Source organism: Camelus bactrianus, chromosome 23, assembly GCF_048773025.1.
Source record: "Camelus bactrianus isolate YW-2024 breed Bactrian camel chromosome 23, ASM4877302v1, whole genome shotgun sequence".
Lineage (NCBI taxonomy): Eukaryota > Metazoa > Chordata > Mammalia > Artiodactyla > Camelidae > Camelus > Camelus bactrianus.
In genome coordinates, this window is record NC_133561.1 from 1419978 (window position 1) to 1440375 (window position 20398).

General features: G+C 52.0%; 1 protein-coding gene and 1 non-coding gene across 2 annotated transcripts in view; both read right to left on the reverse strand.

Annotated features, from left to right (window-relative positions):
* Positions 1-3750: 3750 nt before the first annotated feature.
* The window catches only part of CAMSAP2 (calmodulin regulated spectrin associated protein family member 2), a 77127-nt gene continuing 60479 nt past the window's right edge, over positions 3751-20398 (reverse strand). The window contains exons 8-17 of the mRNA XM_045517624.2: positions 19985-20069; positions 16904-16986; positions 16568-16637; positions 14127-16302; positions 11859-11995; positions 11033-11253; positions 9421-9493; positions 8613-8728; positions 7199-7317; positions 3751-6599 (exon numbers count right to left, since the gene is read on the reverse strand). Of these exons, the coding sequence (XP_045373580.2) occupies positions 6294-6599; positions 7199-7317; positions 8613-8728; positions 9421-9493; positions 11033-11253; positions 11859-11995; positions 14127-16302; positions 16568-16637; positions 16904-16986; positions 19985-20069 (3386 nt within the window). The 3' untranslated portion in view covers positions 3751-6293. The remainder of the gene's footprint in view (positions 6600-7198; positions 7318-8612; positions 8729-9420; positions 9494-11032; positions 11254-11858; positions 11996-14126; positions 16303-16567; positions 16638-16903; positions 16987-19984; positions 20070-20398) is intronic.
* Positions 19835-19907, reverse strand: TRNAA-AGC (transfer RNA alanine (anticodon AGC)). The gene has a single exon. It is a non-coding gene; the product is annotated as a tRNA-Ala (tRNA).

A 20398-nucleotide genomic window follows, 5' to 3' on the forward strand; every position in this document is an offset into this window, starting at 1 on the left:
CACCCCGGGGCCTCCATCCCGAGGTCAACGCAGATGCTTCAGAAACCGTACAGACAAGCGGCAGGGAAGTCCCTCAGCAGGAAAACGGCCCCAGACTCTGGGAGGAAGTGACAGCTCTCAGCAGTGACTCCTCTGCCCACACGAGCTTTTGAACCAGGACCTGCCATTCTTTTTCAGTGATTTCACAGAAAGCTAGTGTGGGAAAGTCGTGCACGTTTCTAGTTATTAGCAGCAGGAAAGGGCATCACTCCCTCTGCGGCGGGGGAGGGGATGCCAGGTAACAAACAAGGAGAGACGACAAGCAGGCAGCCCCCACCCCTGACCTGCTGTCCTGCCCCGGGGGAGGGTCGGCACAGGCCTGCCTTCCCAGGAGCGGTCCGTGTCCGGGGGCAACGTGATAAACAGCACACGGTCCGCTGGTGGCCCCAGCGCTGGGGAGGTGACAGTCAGTCACCTGGACACCCTCTGCACTCAAACACAGAAGCCGTAAAGACACACCGGACACGTCTGTCTATGGATGACTGTACGGCGTGCTGTGCACCAGAAACTGACACAGCATCGTAAAGGGACTAGACTTCAATTTAAAACAAAGAAATAAAACAAGCAGGGGAGCATCCTCACGGCTGGGTCGTTGTCATGGCTACGCCGATGCGTTGTCCTGAAACACCAGCCTTTCTTAGTTTTGCTGTCTGTTGGGTATTCCCCTGCCTGAAGCTCTGACCCAGCTGGAGAGCCCGTGGCGGCTGGAGGGCCGGGTGCCAACGGCGGGGCTGCGACGAGGCGGCACCGGGCTGTGTGACCGGCGGGGACGGCGCGCTATGTCAGGGACGATGAGTCCCACTGTGGGAGAGGCGCCCTGGAGGCCCCGGCAGGAACTGGGAAGAGGTGCACACCAGACGGGTCTCTGCACAGAGGAAGGAGGACCAGGTACCCTCGAAGGTTTCGGCCTTGGTGGTTCAAAGGGTGCTGGGAGGGCGTGGGTTTCCAGCAGGCTGAGCAGAGAGTGGCGCCAGCCCCCTGGGGAAAGGCTGGGATGACAGCTAGACACACAGTGGAGCCAGGAGCCTCCGGGGCTGAGATGCAGGCGGTGCGGGGAGCGGTCCACGCAGATGACGGAAGGAGGGCGGAGCCTTGAGATGGCCCCTCGCTCATGGGGGAGAGAAGGGAGGAAGGGGCTTGGGGCCTCACGGTCACAAGGACCGGCAGCTTGGGATTCTGGGTCCAGGAAGCTGCCCCCGCAGCCCATGGAGCGTGTGTGAACCAGACGGGGTTAGACCAGGAGGCCAACTCGGGGTTCATAATTTGAGGGCAGAAGTATCAAAAGCAGGAAGTAGGGGGTGCTCAGCAGAAGCCAGGCCGAGTCTGGGTCTGATTTTGGAATTTGGAACAGGACTGGGCAGCCCTCCTTTCACGCATACATTTGGCAAATATTAATTGAACACGATTGTGTTCAGGCACCAATTAAGAATAAAGAATCCAAGCACGATCTTCCAGTGTCCAGACACGTCCGTGTGCTCCCCGCGTGGAAGTCAGGACGACGCAGTTTGCAGACGCGCCTTTGCTGATCGCCGTGACTGACGTCTCTCCAACTCAAAATCCAGGTGTGAGCAGAAGTAGCACGTGGCTCCCTCCCCCTGCGCACGGGGCTTAGTCTCGTGTTCCTCACGAGGTCGGCTCTAAGACTGATCTTGCTCGGCGCAGCAGAAGAGGGCTCGCCTCCACACCCCCTCGGTCCGCACGGCCCTCGCGGCGCAGACTATCAGCCGGCTCACGGGTCTGGCCGCACCTGCCTCGACACAGCTGGGCTCCTGGACGGAACGGGCCCTGCTGCTGTGACCCTTGCACCCGGTGGCTGCTTCCTCGATACCTTCAAGCAACCTGTGAGCAGGATCAGTTTCTTCTCAGTGCATCCGCAGCCCCCACTTCCCATCTTTGTGAGCCCACATGTTCCAGGTGTGGGACCCCCGTCAGGCTCGGGCTGCGGCTGTGCTGCTGGCTCGAGTCCTGGGCAAGATAAGCAAGTCCACTCCGGCTGCACGTGCATCTCCGTCCACGGAGCCTGCGTTCCCACCCAGCGCACCTGTCACACTCAGTCTCTCCACCGTGGGGCCCAGGGAAGGGGATTTGGAATCCAGGGGCTCATGCTCCGGCCATGCTGCCGGCCCTCTCCAGCTCTGGGCCCCTGGACACTGTGACCGACTTTTTAAGGCCTGTGGATGGAGACGCTCCTGCTCACCTTCCCGCAGGGAGCGAGTCCAAGGACCTTCTACGTCATGAGGCAATGCTGAAGTTGGTGGTTTCCATTTGTTTCAGGGTTGAGAGCCACGTTCCTTCCTCCCGTAGACGTGCAAATCCTGGAGCACGAATCACTGGTGGGGGGGGGGGGCAGGACCGCGCAGGTGGACCTAACTGTCAGCCACACACGCCGGCTGCCCGGAGTGTCTGTAGCCCCGAGATGCTTCTAAGGGAGAGTGCTGTCACCACCGAAAGTAACGGCCCGGGGAGCAGGGGGGCAGAACAAGAGACCGCCGGAGTCGCGGCAGCATGCCGCCTTGCGTAACGGGTTTAAACCAAAAACAAGGACAAAAACAAAAAAACCTTAGTGGGACTTAAAACATTTATTTAACTCAATTGCTTTTATCCTCTTCAATGGAAGTCATTTTTTCTTTCTGAGGTAAATATAAGCCACTGAGGATGGAGGTGGCTTATTGACAAATGTCACAGTGTTGCTGAACACGTCCAGGAGACCTTGTCGTCGGGGCATCTGGACTGGGAACCGGGGGCGCTGGCAGACCCCCGGCGTGGCGAGCCGCTCTCACAAACCACCCGAATGACCCAAGTAACTCTCTCACTTGTTTCTCTTAAAAGCAGAAGTGCCACCTCGAGAAGCTGGAGACGGGCTTTTTCCAGGCTGCTGAGGGATGATGAGGTGCCCTCCTGCCGCCTGGGTCCCCGGGCACAGCTCCTCTGCCGCTGTCGCTCTGTGCAGACGGGCGGGGACACATGCCTCTGTCCCCCCGCCCCACGAAGGCCTCCAGTCCCCAGCCAGGCGCGTGCTCCCGCACGGGGTGCCCCGCAGGGCCCCGTGGTCTGGGTCTGTCTCTGGTTCTGCCTGAGCCTCCTGGTTCACACCCTGAGGCTGAAGTTACAGGTCTGAGAAAGGAGAGCGGGAGCCCCATGTGGCCAGAGCCCAGCCCCTCCCAGGACCTGCAGGCGGCGATACACCTGGCTGGCACCTGCAGCTCTCTCTTCAGACACAGGGTTACATGTGAGGATTTCCTTTGTTGTTAAACTGTTTTTTGATTCTTTCTTATTGCTCTGGTCTGAACGAGGCGAATCAGCAAAATCAGAGTGAACCGTCCAGAGTGACAGCCGAGAACTGGCTTCCGTGGCCACCACCGTGGGCTGTGCAGCCACTCAGGGTCAGGGCACAGAGGGTGGACACCAACACGGGTGGACGCCGTATCTGGTGATTCACCAGGAGGCAGGGAGGTCACACGGACGCGAGGCAAGCGCAGCGTCCACTCCGCGGTGCAGGCCGTGTGTGAGCTCGGCACAGAGCGACACGCTTGCCACCAACGCCGCCCGAGGCCGGGCTCAGACGACAGCGCATGCTCGTTACTCTCATGACTTGTATCCAAAGCGTCCAACTTAAACATAGGTTCAGAGAAAGGAAAACCATACGATGAGTTTGCCCAAGTTCAAATGAAATAACAAAAAAACATGTTTTATTCAAGAAACAGACAGGAGTCACTGGCTGCCATGCTTTTATTCAAATGAAGGGGGAAAGCTACACGGTACCAGGAAGCAGCAGACATGACCTAATTTACAGCATCTCAACCAAACCTGTCAGCAGCGCTCTCGAGCGGACAGGTGAACACTCCACAGGCCGCACGCTGCCCGAAGCGTCCATGAAACCACAATTCGGAAGCTGAATTCGGCTTTCAACAGCCAAATAAAAACTGTAACAGTCTTTATAAAACAAAACCGAAAAGCTGAGAGGAATTAAAAGCTTTCCCAAGCTGTGTCAAGTAGCAGACTTCGACAGGCCGCACCGGTAACCATGACAAGCGTTTGGCAAACTGAACTGAATAACTATCCTAAGAATTTGACCTCCAATGATGAGAAGCACCAGTGGGTTTCAATGAAACTCTCCAGACTTTACGAAATAGCATAGTTTTCATTTGTATAATTTTTAAAACATAATTTTAAAAAGCTGCACCATAATAAAAAAAAATCTGCAGACTTAAATAACTGTGTCCGTGTTCTTCCTGCATTAATAGAGTGAAAATATTACACTGAGAGCAGGGACTTCCGTGCGATGTTCACGTCCTACCTGTTGGGACACACACATGTTTAAGGATAAAGGGTGGTCCTGACTGGTTTTAATTACTTCCTCCATTGTCTTGCATCCAATTTTTAAAAATTTAACGGCCAAGTAATATCATAATGATTGCTTTTGCTAAGGGAAATTTAAGTGATTGAAAAGAACAAATTTAGTAACGTAAAACGCTTCTTAATTCTCCTTTTGACTTTCACCACATTTTGTTTAGATTCACTTACTTTTTTTTAAACTAGTCAATCTAAACATGTTTTTGAAAATCGTTTCCTGTGATAGAAACTGTTGTCTGAAAGGTAAAATGTGCAATTCCCCATTTTTAATCTTCATATATTATATACACAGTATGTATACACTTAAAATATAAGAGTTACATATCCTGGTCTCCTACATGCAAACAGTAGATCACAAATAGTTTTGAGCTACACACGTATCTTGCACAGGAATTGGAAAAAAATCTGTGAAAATTTTTTTACAGTTTAAACAAATATACATAAATATAAGAACATAAATTACAGTAAAATATTGACAACATTTGAGAAAATGTCGATAACCCAGATGCACTGATGCCTCATGGCCTCATAGGAACAGGAAAGTGCAGCTCAGCGACATCTCACTCCTACTTCTTTAAAAATAAGTAAATACATCATACGAGATACTAGTCATTTCTCCAGACAACTCATTAGAGAAATGGGTCTATTTCAGTCTCTACTTCCCGTGAAAGAAAACCAACCACGCACCTCGTACAGGTACAACGCTGTCCTCCCCTCTAGCTACACAGCCGCCACAACACTGAAACAGGACAGGGCCAAGCATCGTTCAAGTCTTTTCCTGAGAATGAAGGTCCCCCACTAGCCCTCTGGTACACACGGTTAAAGATCACGTAGAGAAGGGTTCAAGCGTGGATGTAAATCCAAGCCGTCCCACTTGAGAAGAATAAAAAGGAAGAAAAACTCAATATAAGTAAAATAAGGTGAAGCTATTTTAAAATTAAAATGTAGCCCTTTGTACATGTTTAAAAATTCTAAATATAATTTTTATATCAGTTATAAATATAATGTAAAGACCTCTTGAGAACTTGTGGCAGGAAGTCTCCCATCCTCAGACTCAGAGACTTCTCTCAAAGTGCCATCCACTTCTGCCAGCTTATAAAGTGACAGACTTTAAAAGAGATAGAAAGCCTTTTTGTTAAAAGAACAATCTAACCTATTCTGAGTTGGCCAGAAGTGGTGTGAGACCAGCACTGATTTAATCAGCAACGTCGGTCAGCATGTCCTGCGTTAAGCTCACGTGGCTTCAGCGACCCTATAGCAGCTCTCTCCTCACAAGTCCTCCTCTTACCTAGTGGAGAAACCTTAATACTTGAGTGAATAATAAATACAGGATTGTAAATACTGAGCAGAGTAATTCTTGCAAACACTCTAACACCATCAAAACATGAGGGGCACTGTAAAACTCAACACTCGTGTTCCTCGCAGTCTCGCGGGAAAGGTGAGCGCGACTCCAAGGGCCTGCTTCCTACTCTCCTGATAGCGAAACCAGACACCAAGGACCCAGAGCAAACCCCCAGGGGAGGAAACAGTGAAACAAAGTGCCTGCAGACAAGCACGCACACCAGAAAGGTAAAAACAGAAGCAACAAATAAAACACGTAATTCATAACCTCAGCCGTATTTCAATCCTAGGTCCAACTCGTGTCCGTGAGAACTCAGCGCTTCAGCGCCGGGCACGCCACCAGGAGGACCCGGCGACACAGCCTCCACTGCGAGTCCAAACGCCTCTCCGTCACCCGCTCCCACTCCAAACATCGGGCTACATTCCAGTTGTCATGACCACAGAGCTGAATGTCCAGTTCCAATTACTGAAAGTCTGTTGGCAATTAGAAAGGTTTCTACAGGCAGGAAAGATGAAGTGCAAATTTACCACAAGTGTCTGAAGCGAGCACCCCCCAGCTCCTACGCTTTTGTGGGTAAGAGTTTTTTGGGGGTCACGGGCCTCCTGGTCTGCCATAAGTGGCTGTGGATGGTGATCGCGTCGACACTGGCGGATAAGGTTTTAGCAGGTATGTGGCTAAACTGTTTCCTGTCGGAGTTGTATTTGTAAAGTCCCTCGATCATCTTCTTAGTGATCGCCCTGGGGCCTATCCCAGTCAGCTTGCTAATGTCCTCAGTCTCCGGGCAGTAAGTGTACAGAGACCTGAACTGGCAGCCCGAGTCCCGGAACAAGATCAGGAAGTTGTTGGCGTCCGACTTCTCCATCTCCTGCGGGACGGGGGGCAGAAGCAGAGACTCAGCAACAGCAATGGAGTCAGCTTGCGCCGCTAGGTCGCGCCTCGTCAGCTTTAGGGCTTGGAGCTCACAACACAATCCCTAGCTGCCAAAACGAGCCGCCCCCACAGAAGCACAGCACGCTGCGCTAGACCCGCGTGCTGACAACCGAGCACGGAGGCTGCTGGCCCTGCGCGGCTGGCACAGCCCGCACAGTCCTGCGGGAAGCCTGAGACCCGAGCACCCGCTAATCTTCTCAGCTGTCTCCATCACTCACCAGCACTGACAACCTCCTCTGCAACACGGCTTCGTTTTTAAAAAGGCAAATTATGTTACCTACATTTTTGCAACATAAGTGAGTGACTCTGGGCATGAAAATGATTTATAGTTTTATGGTACCATCTGAAATCTGTTCCTAGCCTTTAGTGAAATCTGCAGTCTTTCAGATTCGCATTTGAAAGGGACGGACTCTAACAATGAGAACACGGTTACAGACCCTTTACGAGCAACGTGTCCTCTGACTCTGAGCCGACAAAGCAGTGACCTCCCGCCAGTTCACTCTGTTGTCACTTCTGTCAGGCAGGTGTGCTTACCTCCAGTATTTTTTTCTTCTGACCTTCATTTACTTTTCCAGCCAAACAGCAATGAGCTAACGCGTTCTGTATTATGTGCTTATTGGATTTTGCACTGGGTTCTTTGTAGAGCTTTGGTCCTATGGTAAGAATTTAGTAACAAGCATAAAGATAACATTCTTCGGTCAGAAATACCACTACGCTTCAATGAGGTCACGTTCCTACACGGATGAAACACAGTAACAGAAACCAAACTCCGTGCCTGATGGCCTCTGGCTGGCTGTACTCCAGTCTGAGCACCGTTACCCCGGGGGGACACGCCTCCCTCACGGGTGTTGGCGAGGCCTCCCGAGGCTGCCCTGGGGCCGGGGCACACGGTCCGTTTCACCGTCTTCCTCAAGTTTGTGAGGTTACTGGTGAGCGGAAGAGGACCTTGAGGATTTTAAGCTTTTAAAAGGCAAGAGAAAACTCCCTTTTTCTTCCTCCACACCTCTGTTTTGTGAGTATCTCTTTCCCCAATGACACTCGGTCCACAAAGCACAGAAGGAGGTGCCCGGGACACCGCACAGGCTCCCTCCTGCCTCACACTAACTGAAGTCCATCCTGGAAACGGTGCTCTGTGAAGGAAGGAAATCAGCCCTGATTTGTGTATTTACTGTTCTGGGGTGAAAATTACCCCTACCGTGGCGGAGCCCAAGCTATGATGGCTCTAGAGTTTGCATAATTCCTGAAAAATTTAACAGCTGGTCCAAGAGCTGGTGTAAGCTGGTCGGTGAACACCGAAACCCGCAGTTCCAGGCTCATGGCAGCAACCGAGACTGTCAGCTGGCCTTGAAGGCGGTCAGACGGGCGGGGGATGCTGCATGAAAAGCCACAGACAGGGCAGGGAAAGCCGCGGAGTGAAGCAGAGCCCTTGGAGGGCACGGGCTCCAGGCACCGGAGGGCCTGCCCCCGCCCCGGCCGCTCCTCTGGACGCATCCTGACCTACACCCTGCTGCCTGCTCTGCCTGGACGCTGCCGACCCCACAGAGGCCGCCAGCCCTCCGGGATCCAACTCTGTCCTCAGTCGTAACAGCCTCTCCACACTTGCTGCAAACGCATGACCCCAGGCACCAGAGACCCCAGGGACAGGGGATGTGGAGCCAGCCCTTGCGGTCCCCAGGAGCCTCTCTACAACTGCGTCAGACCCAAACCATGACAGAGGCGGCCAGCATTCCCCATGGGAAGTAGAGGGGTGAGGTGGACGCGGGGCTGCTGAGCTTTGGAAACCACCTCAATCTACATGGGACCAGTGCCACCTCCGAGTGGCGCCATGTCACTGACACTGACCCACCTGGAAGTGACCATCACTGGGCAGTAAGATGTCCCCAGCACAGCCTGCGTCTGTCCTCAGCCCCACGTCGCTCTGTTCCCCTAAAACCGTGCGGACACTGACCTGTGTACTCCGCCCCAGAGGCCACGGACGACGTGGTGGACGCGTTCTCCCAGTCCTTCTCCCCGTTCCGACTGCCGCAGCGGCCGGGGGACAGGAAGCCTTCCACAGACTCCGATCTAAGGCACAGACAAAGTATTTTTTATGTCTTAAATGGAGGAAAAACATTCGGGGTCAGAAGGGTATATGTGAGTGCCAACCAAAATCAACCTAGAATCTTAAAAATAAGACGAGGGAGGCATGTCCACGTGCCCAGAATCGGCAGGCGCCCCACGATATCTGCTGAATGACAATGAACGTGCTTCCACGTGAAAACCGGCAATTAATGCAACAGGACAGACACAGAGATGAGCGCTCAGAGCTGACGACTGCCACTTTTTCTCACGGGGGTTACAGTGTAAGACCGTGAAATGCTGGTCTTGATTTTCTAGCGTCTGTCCTAGTAAAGAGAGCACGCACAAGAGGCCTCGCCTGAGGCGCAGGCAGCCTGCTGGAGGTGCTCCAAGGAGAGAAATAAACCAGAGAGGCTGGCACTACATAGATGAGGGACCTCCCATTCCTGCAGACCATGATGTCTGTCACAACCCTGTCAGCAATGGCTGAGGCACAGCTACAAGTTAGCATCTCATCAAGGTCACAATTCTAAAATCCCAAAAAACACTGGAAGATGAATAGGCCTCTTTATGTACAAATTCTTTTAACAGAAACCCAAACGGTCCTAGTCAGCAAAACTTATGAAAATTTGTGGTCATGATTCATTTGCTGTAAGACATAAAACGATGCTTCCTCGAGAGCGCGCACTGTGACTTACCTCGGGGTCCTCTTGCCTGAGTGCACGCTCTCGTTATCCGCCGTGGTCAGTGACGCCAAAGAAAGGCTAGAGACTGAAAAGACATGGTAAATTCATGATCCCGAATAAAAACAAAATGACAAGTTTAAACGGAGCAACTAGAAGGGCCTGCTCCTCGGCACCAGCATGCGAACTCCCGCGCACGCAGCTCCACCCCCTTTCCTCTCCGGTTCGACCTGTGTGCACAACATGCTTGATTCACACACGTGTCAGTTGTTTAAAGTTAGCAAGGAACCTACTTCTGAGAGATAATGAAGTGGGCGAGGGACAGTAAGGGGTGCAACTGCCAGTGAGAGAACAAGGGGGCGGCGGGACGGGGCGCAGCGGGGGTGTCGTCAGTAACTGCGCCGCCTCCACGTGGGACGGCAAGGCGAAGCAGACTGGTCGTGGCGACCGGTCTGAAACGCACAGAAACCCGAGTCACTAGGCTGCGTACGGGAACTGACACTGCTGTAGGTCAGTCATATTTCAAAACACAGACACAGAAAAAGAGACGGATTCGTGGTCACCGGGGGGGGGGGGGAGAGGGAATGGATGAAGGTGGGCGAAGGCGCAGACGTCCAGGTGTTGGACAAACAGTGCTGGGGTGACAGGTGCACTGCTGACCGCAGCTGGCCCCGCTGCGGGCCGCACCGCCTGAGAGCTTCAAGAGAGTGAACCCTAAATGTTCTCATCACGAGGAGACGTCTTCTTCTTCCATTTCGTGTATGAGGTGGTGGGTGTCAGCAAGCTCACCGCGGGCAACATCTCATGACGTGCGCACCTCAGCTCGCTCGGCCGAGCTGCTGTGCACCTTAAACTCACACAGTGCTGTGTGGCAATCACATCTCAATTAAACTGGCAGGAAGAAGAGGAAGTAATGATAAAACTAACTGCTGTTAGGATGTATTCCAGAAACAAAGTGAGCTAAGACACCGTGATTATTTAAAAAAAAAGTTAAAAAGAAAATAAAAAAAGAAATTAACAAAAAGAATAACATATTTAGGAATACCTAATATTAGAATATTAATTTAATTTCAGCCAATATTGTGTATCAAAAAATGTAACCGACTAGAAAAGGGAGAGTTCTCTTCAAGCAGTCAATGTTAGGTTATTTTCCTTCAGTCAGAATAACTGTAAGAATTCTCTAAAATTTTCCATGGCATTTAGTTTTAAAAAAATGAATACAAAAAAAGAAATGAGTATGCATGTTCAATTAAAAAAAAAGATATTCTGTCTACTCTAGAAATGATGAACTTAGCTTTTTGACCATCTCCACCCTAAAGGAGGGACTCCTGCCCTCTGGGCCTCGTACTCCTCACGTGGCTTCCTGTCCACCTGGCGACACAGCGCCTACCCTTCCATCACGGAGCAGGAGGGCTCAGCACTCCAGAGAGACTCTGGGTGGGGCACAGCGCCCCGCGCCAGCGGGTCCTCCGCAGACGGGCTCCTTGCAGCCACGCCTGCTGTGCCGGGCGCACGGGCTGTGTCCGAGCCAGAAAGCCTCCCGCGCTCATCCTGGTCCAGCAGGGCTCCGGCAGCCAGCGTGACACAGGCTGCTTCCTGAACAGACTCTTCACCACGAGCGCGTTACCTGGGGGACCCTTCACGGGTGTCCTGGGGGACTCGACGTGGTCCCTGTGAATGGACTTTGGCCGCTGCTTCTTGGGCCGGGCTGGCTGCGGGCGGGCTTTGAGGACCGTGTCCATGTCCTCCATCAGCTTCAGCTGCTTGCGCCGCAGGTGCTCCTGCCGGATGAACTCCCTGCGCGCCCGCTCGTCCTCCTTTCTCTGCCGCTCCTCCTCCGTCCTCCGCCTGCAGACCGAAAGCAGGGGTCTCAGCACGCCCGGCCAGACAGGCCCTGCAGGGGGTGCTTATGTGGTGGGGGGGCTCTCACTTCAGCGCCTGGGAAACAGTTCCTTTAAAATGTCCTCGGGGTGACGTAGGTCATTTGAATGTACCATTAGTAAATAAAATAACTACTTCAAAAAACGTGTGTGTGTGTAAAACCCAGGGAAGTTACTTTAAATTACTGTTTCTGGAGAACTTTAAGATGCCTCCAACTTGGGATAAAAATACGCAATCAAGCAACACTATGGGAAAATAACTTTACAAGGCACTCCAAGTTGGCATCAGTCCAGAGGTCCCCACACGCGCAAACTCTGAGAAACCTGCTGATAAGGACTCGACGAGAACCCACCAGGCCGGGCCCTAGTCCCCACATCTGTGCCCCATCTGCTCTGGTTCCCCCATCTCCTGTCTGTGCCCCGGTCTCCTGTCTGTGCCCTGCCTGCTCTGGGCCCCCGTCTCCTGTCTAGGCCCTGCCTGCTCTGGGCCCCCGTCTCCCGTCTAGGTCCCCGTCTCCTGCCTGGGCCCCGCCTGCTCTGGGCCCCGCCTGCCCTGGGCCCCATCCGCCCCACCGGGTCTCCTCCTTCTTGTGCTCCAGCTCCGCTTCCAGCTGCTGCTTCCGCAGCTGCGTCTCCTTTTCCCTCCTCAACCGTTTCTCCAGCAAAGCTGCCCGCTTCATCGCCATATCATTTTCTGCTTTTTGATCATCCTAAGAATGAATTTCATGAGAAAGATGAGATGTTTTAGGTACCAATATTCTCATTTTCAACGGCTGTAGTCACGTTTAGTAGTTACTCTTATAACTGAAAATCTGAGTATGTTCACCCTTACTCCAACCTCACCACAGAAGGACACGACCCAGAAATTACAAAGGAAGAAATGAATTCTAATGGTGACACTTACCAAGTAACAAAGGACATAAACTTACTCAATTACATGTTTTTAAAACCTAGGAAATTAGCAAAGAGCAACATAAAAAAGGAAAAAAAAAGAACACAAAGGTTTTTTGGACCTTAATAAATAACTTAGAGTGGGGAGTTTCCTCAGTTTTAAAACCTGCATTTAAGTTGTATTTTAAATACACGCTCAATACAGAAAACGCAAGTAAAAGCACCAGAAAAGCAGCTGCCCAGACTCGTGTCACATAAAGCGAAACCACTGCTGCTCGAGGAGTTCCGAACTGCACTGAAGGTCTCTCCTTCAGACAGAAGGCGGGCGTGTGACACCTCGCACCCACCCAGAGCCAGCCCACGGTCTGCAGGCCTCCCGGGCCTGCCCCAGCTTCCACCGGGCCCTCGGGGACAGGGTGCTCAGACAGCTTTCCTAATCCCGCAGTCAGGAAAGCGACAAGCTGGAGAGGAGGCTCACTACCGTAGGGACTCCTTGTCGCGCTTAACTCGGTGAGTGTTTTACAGCACAGCCTCAGGCGCTCCAGGGAGCTCCGCAGGGCAGCTTAGGGGGAGGGGAAGGGGACCAAACAAGGTGCTTTGCACAGAAACCCCAAGAGATGCGCTCTGGATGGAGAAGGTCAGAGGAGAGCAGTCAGTCCAAACACACACACGTCTGTATCTTGGCAGTTTTCCAGGCCTTTGCTCTGGGGCTAAAAAGACGCAGCACCGCTAGCAGTTCACAGGCTAAGAGGCGCCTGACGCTCACAGGCAGCTGAGGGCCCCGGGCCACCAGCACCGCCTGAGTACGTTCCGGACACAAAAGCAGCGTTCTATGGAAAACAGCAGTCCTGCCTAGATGAGAGACAAAACACGACTCACATTCAAACGCCTCAACGTTCAGAAGGGCCTAAGGAGCCATCTCTCTGAGTCACGACCCAAAGGGAAACCAGCGACCGTGACCGCTGCAGCATCTTGGTTCTGACTACAGTGGGGCTGCGTCTGCTGCATTTAAAGTCTGGGATGATGGGTTCTGTGCCGTCAAATGCTGTCCTTTCTACCTGACTCCAACCTGCAGAGCTGCTCAGGGTCACAAATGATCTACTCCAGCCCCTTAATTTACAAAAGCAACATGAGTAGCACACACACACGCTTCTGATTATAAAAAACCATCTTCTACCCTACAGGTAATTTGGAAGACACTGAAAAATATGAAGATGAAAAAAATGGGTGATATTAGGAGAAAAGTTTTTAAATTTTATCGGGCTTTCCTTATTCTAGTATCTATGATAAATTTCAAGACTTACCACTGAGAGGGGACACTGCCCAGCACCTGTGTCAGGTGGCTGCTGCACTGTTTAAACACGTGCTCTGCCCAGCCAAGGCTGAGACGGGGGGTCACGCACTGCACCCCAGGGCTGTTGAGGGGCTAGCTCTATGACAACTGCAAAACTACGTATTTTACAATGTTTCGCCTTGCCAGCTTCACCTGGTCAATTTTTAAAAGACTTAAAACAAAACGTAAGAGGGAAGATGGCCAAGACTAAGAAAACAAACTCAGACAGACTTACACGCAGTGCCAAGTTAGGAGCTTTTTGCAAACTGGCAATAACTTTTTGAAGACATTTGAATCACACAGTTTTTAAAAGACTTTTGTGAAAGTGAGAGAGAGAGAGAGAGAGAGGGAGAGGGCGAGGGAGAGGGTGTGGAGGCCAGACACGCACCTGACGTGACGAAAGGAAGCCGGACCCTGAGGTCAGTGAGCCTGACCGGCCGGTACCGCAGGCCCCAGGGGAGGGGGGCGGGGGGGCGGGGGGTACAGTGTCACTAAAATGTGCCTGGGGATCAAAGGCAGGCCTGGAACAGAAGGGACGCACTGAAAGAAGCCAGCGCGTCAACTCAAAAAGCCCACCAGTGAAGACGCCTGGAACTACCCAGATTCTACCGTTTTACCTTAAAGAAGAATCCGCAGCACACTTTCTGGTCATCATCAAATTGTTCTTTATCACTTTCTCCATCGTACTTTTCAACAGACACATCAGCCTTTTCAGGGGGTTTCAGATCTGAGAGGGAGACTTCAATCAGACTGACATTTTTGGGAGCAGCAGGTGGGAACACTGGCTTCGAAGGCGGCTCTGCAGGTTGGGTTGGCGGGTCCCCATCAGGGGAGGGGCCCGCGGGCTCTGGGACAGGCTGCATCGGGCCCTCAGGGGCGGCCAAGGGCAGAGGCTGGCTCTCCCCACCCTCCGCGCCATGTCCACACCCTGCGGACCCTGGCTCCTCCTTTCTACCCTCCTCCTTCTGCCTGGGCTCCTGCGCCTGAGGCTCTCCGTCGTCCCCCAGACACACAAATGACCTGGTCTGAATGGGGACCTGACTGGGCGAGAACCTCCTCAAGCGGGGAAGACTGTCCACGGAGCGTGGGGCCGTCAGCGTCCGGTTCAACGGGGTGATTTTTAACTCATTTGGCCTGGGAGTCCTCTGATTCTTAGCAGAGAAAGATGCAGTCTTCCTGGTATTAGACTGGGGAGACGGGTGGCCGGGACGCGGGGCGTCCGCGGAGAACGGGGTGCCAGCCTGCCGGGGGGGTCTGCAGTCCCGCGGCTGCTTCTGCGGGGAGGGCTGGGGCGGCGAGATCACCCAGGCCTGCTGCTCCCGCATCTGCATCAGCAGCTCCTGCTGCAGGGACAGGCGCTGCATCTCCTGCTGCAGGAAGTGCAGGGAGGAGTTCAGCCTCTCGATGGACCTGCTGTACTCCAGGAGCTCTCCTTCGTTCAGAGTGTCTTCCGAGGGGCTGGCCAGGCCCCACTGCTTCTCAGGGCCCCCGGGGGCGGCAGGTGACTTCAGCCACCCGCCCTGAGGGTTCTCCGCTCCCTCCTTTATGTCCGCCAGAGACTTGCTCCTCTGCCCGTGGGCTCGTGGCGGCCCCTTCTCCTTGGCCCGGTCAGTGAACACCTTCTCGTCCTCAGCACCGGCCGCCTCCTCGCGAAGAGGGGAGGCCCCGTCCCCTTTCTTCTTCACTACCGTGAGGAACGCCGTCCGCCCCATCTTCTGCCTTTGTTTCGTGAAAGCGGCCTCCATCTTCTTCTTCTGGGCCTCGATAGCTCGCCTCTTTTCTTCCAGTTTCATCCTGAGATGCAGCATCTCGGAGGCCAGCAGCTGCGTGGTGTCCCGCCCCTGCGCCAGGCCCGCTTCCTCCGGGATCTGAGCCCAGGCCACCACGTGAGGGATGTTGAGCTCCGAGCCCTCGGGCGTTGTCTTCTGGGAGCTGCCGCCACTGCTCTTCCCGTCGGCGTGGTGCAGCTTCCGGAACTTCTGCTCGGCAAAGCTGGTCATCTTCACGCCGGAGCTGGAAGAAGCGCTGCTGCCAGGCTGCGACCTGGTGCTCACGGTGCTGGGGCAGGGGCTCGGCGCGTCTCTGGGCTGGCCGCCTCGCATGTCATAATCCGGAGGGAATTTAGAAGCGTCGTCCATGTCGGAGTCCAGACTGACGGTGTAGTCTCTCAGGGAGGAGTCCTCATCCATCGTCTCGGGGATGTCTTCGGAAGGGACGTGGATCCCAGTGTCCACCTCGGTGTTGTCAGTAACAGGGCTCAAGGCGCCTTTCCCATCGGTCGTGCTCTCGGGGCTGGGCCGGCCCAGAGGGCTGCCGGAGCGCAGGATGCTGGTATCCTGGCTGTGAAGGAAGAAGCCATTGGCGATGTGGTCCGTCTGGGGTGGGCAGGGCGTCTTCTCGGTGTCATGGATTATCTGCAGAGCCTCCTCAATGCTCGGTGTCCCGATCTGATTGCCAAACTCATCCAGAAGCACTCGGTTCTGTAAAGCTCCATTTGGAAGCTTATAATGCAGGTTCTCGTCAGAATTCAGTTCGTCTGTGCTCAGGGGCAGGCAGGCCGTCAGGTCGCCGTGAGAGCCCGCGTTCAGCTCCTCCTCAAGGCCTTCTGCTTCCTCCTCCCCGTTGACGGGCTTGAAGGACAAGTTTTTCCTAACGTTCCTGGACACACGGTTGTTGTTCAGGGTAAGTCCCTCGTTACTGATAGAACGGGTGATTCCTCGGTTTAGAGTGGATCTCTGTACAGTATTTTCTTTATCAAAAGAAATGTCAAATGAAACTCCATGCACTGATGATCTAAAAAAAAAAATTAGAGAGAGAGTCCCTAAACAAGCTCAGAGAAGGACGTCTGATGCCGCTGAGCAACAGTTCTCTGAAGCCACACCGCCTTCTTTCCACCCCCCCAATCACAGTCCTTAGGGCGAGGCGAGGGCTGCCAGGACCCCCGCCACCCTGGCCCCTGTGGCCTCTCTCACCTGCCTGTCTTCAAATGTGGGTACTAATTAAAAGTCTACTGGATGTGGCCAACAAGGGGGGCCCCCACGAGACCTCCCGGGAATACCTCTTCTCCTTGGGCCAGGTCCCGATGGAGCCATCAACATAAGACATGGATGAAGACCTTCTTATTCCTCCTTCAGACGCATAAAAGAAAGTCATTGAAATCACGTAAAAAACATTAACTTACAACAATTTAACAGATTTCACATATTTGAGGACTCACTAACAGCATCAAAGGCAAGTGCGTGCATGTGGAGAAATAGAGGTCGTTTTGTAAGAGAAGCAAGCACGGGGAAACAGATCCACACTTCCTAGAAAAAAGGCTGGGTATTTTTGTGTATTTACATCTCCCAGCCAACCACCTAAATGACCTCGTCCTAGGCTTTTCCAGACGGATTACCTGGGGCAGAAGCAGGAGCCTGGGCACGTGCGTGTCTGGTGGGCAAGTGGTGAGGCGCGTGTGTGAAGGCCGCGCCCTCCCCCCTGCAAAGGAACAAACGGGACAGGTTACGGTGCCCTGGTCTCTCAGACGTGCGCAGAGCGGCTCAGGCAGAAACTGCACTGTTGCTCCTGAGTCCCCATCTTAAGCAGAAAAGAAGTTGGGGAAACATCGATACAGTGTTTAAACCAAAGAATGGCTGGGACTACGTGAATCTCTACGTATTTTATGTCTTAGCCAAAGAGCTGGAAACCCTACCTCCATGCATAACTCAGTGTCCTGGGGAGACAAAATACAGAGCGCCGTTTTTACTTCACAAGCAGAGAAACTGAGTTAAAGAAGTTAGAAGAAATATTGTGGTCAAACTAAGCCTCTCAGGGACTAGGCGTAACCGGTCTCTGCAAGAGCCTGGCAGCCCGGGCGCGCGGCCCCCGCACTCACACCAGCACCAACAGAGCCCTCGGGCCCGTCAAGACGGGCGGCTTTCCTGCCGCTTCTTTCTGTTGGATGTCACCCCATCCCAGCCAGTGCGGGCTAGACTGGACAGTCTATTTCTCAAATTACAACGACATTCGGCCAAAGTTTACCTTTTCCCCTTCTAAGCCTCCAGCCTGCCCCGGCCCGCCTTGTGGCAGGGAGGCGTCCCCACCCCTGCTGCGTGAGAGGAGCCAGGGCAGCAGGACACACTCCCTTCTCAGACCACACCACCCGCACCATCCGGCTGATGCGCACTGAGAGGACCAGCCAACTCAGGAATTCAAAGGTAAGGAACAATATCATATGCTTACTGTTTAACAAAGCCACATTCGTGAGCTCTGCAAAAGCAACGACCCCTGAAGCACTGACACAAAGCTGCTGCCTCACCTCCCCCGGCAGGTGCGTCCCCCCCCACCGCTGTCCGCAGTGATTTCTCTGGTGCTTGCACTGCCCCACCCCGTGTCCCTTCCCAAGTCTCTGCTCTCCCACGTCTGTGACCAGAGGGGAATCCCAGAGATGCAGGTCAAGTTACTCGAACACGTGCCCTTTCTCCTTCTCCAGCAGCGGCTCAGCACCCGCACAGAGGACATGGCGTTCACTCCCAGAGGGAGCAGCAGGCCAGGACACGGAGCAGCTGCTGGAAATGTCCTCTGCTTTGCCGCCCCCTTCCTTTGTTTCTTTTTCCCTCATAAGATCATTATTTAGGAGTAATATATTTGTAGTGCTGACTGCATTATTCTCAGAAGGGCAGAAATTCTTGAGTCCTTCCTCCAAAGTTCTCCAGCAGGAGAACCACGAACGGCCCACATGGAAACTCACAGAAATGAGAGGATTACACAACGGCTCTTCAAGGAAAATAGCTGAGACATCCACCTCGCTGCAGAATGCCCTGCTGCTGGGGAGATGGAGAAAGGGAGCCGCTCGTCCAACTGGGAGACAGAAAAGGGACGAGTCTTTCAGGGGCTCTTAACACAGTTTCCAGCGTCAGAAACGTGGACGGCTGTCCACTCGGGTGCCTGGAAGGGACAGCTAGGGAATAACCTCACCCCTAGGTGGCAAGTTTCAGAGATTTTAAAGACTTAACAGTACAAGAGTAACAACCTACAGCACTGTTTCCTAAATTTCCAGTGAAGGAATGTCACCCTACAGCCAGGCCAGGAAGGCACAGAGGAAACCCCATGCGGAAAAGCTTCCCAAGGCATCAAACAGGGAGGCTCCCAGATCAGCCTCAGTCCAACCTGTTAAACCACAGTGACAGTTACGGAAGAGAAAACTCAGGGCAAGTAAGAAAATTCATAGGTGGCGATCAGAGGGTAGGTCAGGAAGACGCCCTCTGAACCTGCAGGAAGCCTTCACGGAGCCCAGGGAGCCGCGGGGGAGGCGGCCCTGCAGGGCTGCCTGCTCTGCTCGGCTGGCAGCCGCCGCCGGGAACTGCTCACGTGCGGGGAGTGGGCGACAGCTCTCTGTGTTGAGACAAGAGTTCATACACAAAGTACTTCTAATTTCTTACTCGTATATTTTAACTGTATTTTTAATAGATTTTTCTTTTTGGTGAGGCGGAAGTAATTAGGTTTATTCATTTTATTTTATTTTTTTAGTGGAGGTACTGGGGATTGAACCCAGGACCTCATGCATGCTAGGCATGCGCTCTACCACTAAGCTATAATATACCCTCCCCCAATATTTTTAATAGATTTGCTTGAATTTCTAAAAAATCCCACAGAATACATCAGTTCTAAACTTAAAAAAAATCAGACAAATTATTGAGTCCAAAGTCAATATACATTTCAGGTTCTAAGAAATACACATTAAAAGCTGCTTACAGGATCTGCTGAAAAGCATTTTTAAACAAATTAATGTCTCTATCATATTTGGGTCAGAAGTCAGGATTATCCTGATATTAAATGTTTACTCTGCTTTCAATTCACTTTCTGATACTAAGAACTAAAGCACTGGATAAAGATTCAATATTACAATAAATATTCCATTGTGACCTCTTAATAGCCAAAGTAACCCGCAAACAAACAGTAGGAAAAACTGCCTCAAAGATTAAAAAACTGTTTTTAAAAAATTAAAAAACCCAAGTAGAATTTAAAAATTTCCCCAAGGCCTAAGAGTTACCTATGACTTAAGCAGCATATAATCCCAATTATAAACAAGTTATGCAGCAAAAGTTTGGTTTTAGGCCAGTTATTTGGACCTTAGAATATATTCCTCCACTTTTCAGTGTGCATTTCAATTACATTGACGTTAAAACAGACTTTAATAGGCTAATGGAAACTGATTTAGTTCAAAGTTCAACTGAAAATTTAAAAATTCTAATGCAATACAATTTTATTTCTCGGTTTTTTTGGGGGGTGGGAGTGGGGTGGGGAGGTAATTAGGTTTCTCTATTAAAAACAATTTTTAAAAAAATGGAGGTACTGGGGATTGAACCCAGGACCTTGTGCATGCTAAGCACACGCTCTACCACTGAGCTACACCCTCCTCACCCTATAAAATTTTATTTTGACTTTATTAGTGAATGGGTAAAAACAGGGAACATGAAGTCACTCTGGAACCTACCCTGGACTGAGATCAGGGCTGTCCAGGGCGTGTCTCTGGGCAGCATTAAAGACGGGAACTGAAGGCGGATCGTCCACAGGCTCAGCTACAATGAAAGACAGAATCTCAGAATTACGCATTTAGCATGTTTCCAACATTATTTCAAGGACTCTGCACCGCAAATAAATGTTTAAGTTTATTCTCAATTTCTCTTATTACTTATAGAGAATTCTTAGCATATTTAAAGTTTTCTTTTAAAATCATTTTCAAAAGGACAAACTTTCCTTAATTTCTTCTTGAAGTGCTCTTGCTTAAAATACTCACTTGATTAAAGCTAATGGTGGGGGAGGCTTAACATAAAATAAATACAGAATTTAAAATAAAAATAAATGTCTAGTTTTGCTAAAGCTTTCGCAGAACTTCAGTTACATATAG